Source organism: Petromyzon marinus, unplaced genomic scaffold (genome assembly GCF_048934315.1).
Source record: "Petromyzon marinus isolate PM22_M1 ecotype Great Lakes invasive population unplaced genomic scaffold, UKy_Petmar_22M1.pri1.0 PM_Scaffold_14, whole genome shotgun sequence".
NCBI lineage: Eukaryota > Metazoa > Chordata > Hyperoartia > Petromyzontiformes > Petromyzontidae > Petromyzon > Petromyzon marinus.
In genome coordinates, this window is record NW_027423102.1 from 153,048 (window position 1) to 159,047 (window position 6,000).

Here is a 6,000-nt window from a genome sequence, read left to right on the forward strand (position 1 = left end):
CTATGTATGGGTCTCTAGGAGTCCCTATGTTTCTATATGTCTCTGAATCTCTATGGGTCTCTCTGTGTAACACGCGTGTAACATGCGTGTAACACGCGTGTAACATGCGTGTAAAATGCGTGTAACAAGCGTGTCTCTCTTTGTCGCTGTCTTGAAATGGTTGTGCAGATCCTGGGCATGCCTCCAAAAGAAATGGTGGAGAGATCTCGCAACAAAGAGCACTTCTTTGGTGAGTAGAAGGGTGGTGTGGTGGTGGTGTGGTGGTGGTGCTGTGTTGGTGGTGGTTCAGTGGTGGTGGTGTCGTGGTGTGGTGTGTTGTTGATGTGGTGGTGGCGATGGTGGTGGTGTGGTGGTGGGGGGGGCCTGGGGGGAGCGGTAGGGAGGAGGTGGTGGTTGGGGTTTGGGCCCACTCAATTACGACCTGGGTTGGGGTTGATAAGCAACCCAAGTATGGATAGGTGGGTCGATAGGTTGGTGGGTGGGTAGGTGGGTGGGTGAGTTGGTGGATAGGTCGGGTGGTAGGTGGGTTGAGTGGATAGGTAGTTAGGTGAGTAAGTGGGTGGGTGGGAGTCGGTGTGGGTGGGTGAGTTGATATGTTGTTGACGTGGTGGTTAGTGACACTGTGCGTGTGTCTGTCTCTCTCTCCCTGTCTCTCTCTTTATCTCTTTATGTGTCTCTCTCTGTGTCTCTGTCTCTCTCTGCCTCTCTCTCTATCTCTCTGTCTCTCTCTGTCTCTCTCCCTGTCTCTCTATCCATCTCTCTCTATCTCTCTATCTCTGTCTATCTGTGTCTCTCTCTGTCTCTCTCGCTCTCCTGCAGACCGATTCGGCCATCCTCTCTGCCCGGCCACGAAGCGTCACCCGGGAAGCATTCCCCTGCATTTCGTGCTGTGGGGATGTGGAGCTCAGCTCGTGAACTTTATCAGAAACTGCCTACAGTAAGAACAAAGACAAAGATCCCCCATGTAGCCTCTAGCAGGCTGTAGGGGCAAGTGCTGTTAGTAGTAGCGAGTAGCAGCACCTACACACAGACAAAATCCCCCGTGTAGCCTCTAGCAGACTGTAGGGGCAAGTGCTGTTAGTAGTAGCGAGTAGCAGCATCTATGAAGGCCGGTGCTGTGGCACACACAGAGGGGGTGGGTGGCCAGCACCACGCCCGGCCGCCTTTGTCTCAGGGTTGGAGATGTTTACACACCGCACCAGGTACTCTTTTGAGGCTGAGTCGACCGAGGGGAGGACCAGGACCGGTTGTTCAGATAATCGCAGTCACTGGTGTTGGCTGTGAGCGGGAATCGAACACGTACACACACGTACACACACTCACACGCCACTAAGTGGCAGTGATGTCACCACGACGCTTGTGCCAGGCCATGTGCACCTTGAGGCCACGTGAAGTGTCGAACACCCGCCCGCTGGCAGGAGGTCACGGGGCAGACCCAGGTGCCACAGGTCGACTGACTGAGATGACTGGCTGATGCACCACCTGTGCCCCCTACTGTGCCAACCTGCTGTGCTTTAGCCACCCGGCGCTCCGCTCGTTGTTGTGAGCGTCGCTCCTCCGCCCTCTGTTGTTGTTGGAGGGCGACTGCCTCCAACTGCCCAGTAGCGTCCTTCACGAGCCTCCTGCACAGAGGCCGATCTTGACACCGCTGGTACCAGTCATCAGCAAGTCCACTCAGCTCCACGTCCTCCTGTACCACGTCACTCCATCTCTTCTCTAGCCCGTGCCGTGCCCGTTTAGCCCCCTCAATCCGGCTGAACAAAAGCTGTTTCAGCATGCGGTGGCTGGGCATGCGGGCTACATGACCCAGCCATCGCAGCCTTGCCCGCCGGAGGAGCTCACCGATGGGACCTTGCCCAGATCTTTCAAGGATTTGTGAGCTCCTCACACAATCCAGTCTGGTTAAACCCAAGATGGATCGTAGGCAGGCCAGCCTAAATGTTTCTAACCGGCAAAGATGTTCAATTAGGGGGGTCCACGTTTCGCAAGCGTAGAGAAGGGAGGGAATGACGGTGGCCGAGAAGACCTGAAGCTTAGTGCGGAGCGAGAGACCAGGTAGCTTCCACACAGCGTTACGCAACCAATTAAAAGATATTGCCGCTCGACTGATTCGGAGTGAGACCTCTGCTGTTAAACTGGAGCCGGTCATAAGCACACTGCCCAGGTATGGGAAACTCTCCACTCGCTCCACAACTGCCCCATCACCGATTGGGAGTTGTGGGGGTGGAGTGTCCGATGGTACAATACCCAGGCAGGTGCTTAGTTTGGGTGGGGCTGATGGTAAGGCCCCACCTCTTAGTGGTACGCTCCAGTCTCAGCAGCAGCGTCTCCAACTCCTCCTCTGAATGAGCAGCTATTACCCAATCATCAGCATACATAACGTGGTTGAGCAATACGGAGCCATCCCTTGACCGCACCCGGGCATCGATCAGCCTCCCATTATATCTGTACCATATAGAGATTCCCCCGGTACAGCTATTGAAGGCTTCACGAACTATGTGGTCAAAATAGATGTTAAATAATGTGGGAGCCAGAGGACATCCCTGTCGCACCCCAAGGTGTACAGGTAATGGCTCTGACTCCCGGCCACGTAGTTTTACCCGGGCCCGCTCACCATCATGAAGGTCCTTAATGATCGTGAGCAGAGCGTCAGGTACTCCAAAAGCACGAAGAACAACCCAGAGCCCAGGCCTACTGATGGTATCATAGGCCTTGACCAGGTCAATAAAGCAGAGATGTAGGTCTTGTTGGAATTCCCTACACCTCTGCTGTAGCAGACGGACAGAAAATATGGCATCTGTGCAGGACCGCCCTTTCCTGAAACCACATTGGGGCTCCGCAAGCCTCTCCTCAGCGTGCCTGGCAAGGCGATGCTGAATAATCCTTGCCAGGACCTTTCCCGGCACACTGAGGAGTGAGATGCCCCTGTAGTTGTTACAGTCTGTGCGGTCCCCCTTCTTAAAAAGGGGGACTACCAGGGCATCCTTCCAATCCTGCGGAACCCGTCCAGTGGTCCAGACTGTTGTTATGATGTCATATAGGGCAGTCTGTGCACAAACGCCACCCTCCCTCAGCATTTCGCATGGGAGATCATCTCTGCCCGCTGCCTTTCCTGGTCTCAGACTCCGGATCGCCTTCAGTACTTCCTCAACAGATGGCACCTCAGCCAGCCACTCACAGGGGGTGACTTCTTCCAATATTTGAGGCACCGCAGCCTCAGCAGGGTCATCCTCACTTTGTGCCACGATGTTTTCCTGGCTGAGGGATTTTCCCTCCCCCAGGACCTCACAGAAATGCCCAGCAAATCTGCAAACCTATTCCTGGGGGTTGGAGATTAGATCACCGTTTTTCCCCCTAATGATGGTAATAGGTGTGGCGCTGCAGGTTACTTTTTTGATGGAGTTAAATAGAGATTTGTGATCACGGGCCACGGAGACAGACTCCATCTCCTCAGCAACCCGCGACCACCACCCATCCTTGCAGCGCCTCACGGCTCTCCGAACCTCCGAGCGAAGGCTGCGGTAAGCCTCCTCATTCTCTGACGTGGGATTCTGTAGCCGATGACAGTGGGCCTGTCGTTTTTTCTCAACCATCCTGAACACCTTCTCTGTCAGCCAGGGTCTCTGGGGAGGTCTGGACCGCGTACCCAAAGCAGCCATTGCAGCTGCATGAGTCACAGTCCTAAACCTCGCCCATTTCCCCTCGACATCAGGAGGAGTCGGGGACGATGCCAATCCCAGCCGCAAGCGATGATTAAATTCTCGCTTGCAACTTTCATCAGATAACTGAGACCAGGCCACTTTAGGTTGGCATGGGGTCCTGGGTGTACACCCACCACCGGAGTGGAAGAATGGCAGGCGCATCTTACATATGACTAGTCAATGGTCAGAGGGCAGATCAGCTCCACGGTAGATCCTGGTGTCAAGGACATGGGCTCGCATCCGCTGGTCCGTAACTATGTAGTCCAGCAGATGTTCTTGCTTGGACCCGGCATGCATCCATGATGTTGTGTGGATGCGCCGATGCCAGAACAGCGTGTTGGTAATTACAAGCCCATGGGCTGCACAAAAATCTAGCAGCCTCCTACCGTTGTTATTGAGCTGATCTGGCCCATGCCCTTCAATCACTCCAGACCAGGTGCCAGCATCATGACCAACTCGGCCATTGAAGTCACCCAACATGATGACTCTATCCCGAGGGGCCACTTTAGCCAGCACCTGTGACAGGAGGTCATAGAAGGCATCTGACTCATTGGCTTTGCCTGCATCCTTTCACGGATGTTCATCTTCGGTGGGGGCATAAGTAACCACGACCACCATTCCTCGCCTCCGGTTGATGGGAAGGCGAGCCCAAAGTAGCCTGGGGCTTACAGCTTCCCACACCTCACCGCCACGCTCCCACGCCCCCTTCGTTCTTTTGTTCAACAGAAGAGCCACATCCTGTTGTTTGGCAGTCTGCTGCCCCGAGTAGAGGACTGTCCACCCATCATGGTGGCAGGAGCCAGAACCGGTCCACCGGACCTCCTGAATGCCACAGAGATCCAGGCGGTACCGGTCCAGCTCCCGACAGAGGAGTGGCAGCCTCTCCTCCGCAGTGAGCGTTCGAACATTCCACGTTGCCACCCGTAGTGGTTTTTCGTTGTTTCTGGAGGAGCCCCGAGGGTAGATATTCAATCTCCTGGCTCCGCCAATTGGGGTTTGGCCAGGAGACGTCATAGACGCCTGGCCCCCCGGGGCCTCCGGCACAAGCTTATTAGCTATATACTTAATTCGCGGTTTAGTGGTAATTAATTGAAGGTGGAGGGGTTACCAGCCCCTCGCACCCGTCCAGAGCTCCCGTTTAGACCCTGTGGTGGACACAGATGCCATGAGGGGAGGAGCCAATCGAAATTGGACCTCCCCCCACAGCACTGTCCACGGCAGAGTTGCCCGTCCGGCACCACGAGGAGGTAGGGGGTTGTTTTGCCGGACGGACCTACACACACGTACACACACACGTACAGATACACACGTACACACACACGTACACACACACACGTACACACACACGTACAGACACACACGTACACACACACACGTACACACACACACACGTACAGACACACACGTACACACACACACGTACACACACACACGTACAGACACACACGTACAGACACGATCAGATCGGAACGTGACGTACGTCTAGCGAACGTCATATCCTCACCCCGCCTCACCCCCCTTCTTGTCCTTCCCCCCCCCCTCCGTGCCCCCCCTAACCCCCTCCGTGCCCCCCCTCACCCCCCTCCGTGCCCCCCCTCACCCTAGCTGGGATCCGGAACTCCGCATGACACCGGAGCAGGCGCTGGCTCACGGCTGGCTCCAGAGCGACGACACCGCCAGCCCCAGCGACGACCTCCCCACCACCAGCCGGGCCCTCCCCACCACCAGCCGGGCCCTCCCCACCACCAGCCATGCCCTCCCCACCACCAGCCGGGCCCTCCCCACCACCAGCCGGGCCCTCCCCACCACCAGCCGGGCCCTCCCCAGAGCTGTGAAGCCACGGTGAGGCTCTCTCTGTGTGTATGGGTCTCTGTGGGTCTCTATGAGTCTCTATGAGTCTCTGTGTGTATGGGTCTCTGTGTGTATGGGTCTCTGTGTGTCTCTGTATGTGTATGGGTCTCTAAGAGTATGGGTCTCTGTGAGTATGGGTCTCTGTGAGTTTCTGTGGGTCTCTATGAGTATGGGTCTCTGTGAGTCTCTGTGGGTCTCTATGAGTATGGGTCTCCATGAGTATGGGTCTCTGTGAGTCTCTGTGGGTCTCTATGAGTATGGGTCTCTGTGTGTATGGGTCTCTGCTGGTCTCTATGAGTATGAGTCTCTGTGAGTCTCTGTGAGTCTCTATGAGTATGGGTCTCTGCTGGTCTCTATGAGTATGGGTCGCTGTGAGTCTCTGTGGGTCTCTATGAGTATGGGTCTCTGTGAGTCTCGGTGGGTCTCTATGAGTATGGGTCTCTGTGAG

General features: G+C 55.7%; 1 protein-coding gene across 1 annotated transcript in view; it reads left to right on the forward strand.

Annotated features, from left to right (window-relative positions):
• LOC142922697 (dual specificity tyrosine-phosphorylation-regulated kinase 2-like) overlaps positions 1-5,718 on the forward strand; it is a 100,892-nt gene extending 95,174 nt beyond the window's left edge. Inside the window, exons 10-12 of the mRNA XM_076063518.1 lie at positions 169-229; positions 820-937; positions 5,307-5,718. Of these exons, the coding sequence (XP_075919633.1) occupies positions 169-229; positions 820-937; positions 5,307-5,547 (420 nt within the window). The 3' untranslated portion in view covers positions 5,548-5,718. The remainder of the gene's footprint in view (positions 1-168; positions 230-819; positions 938-5,306) is intronic.
• Positions 5,719-6,000: the final 282 nt, after the last annotated feature.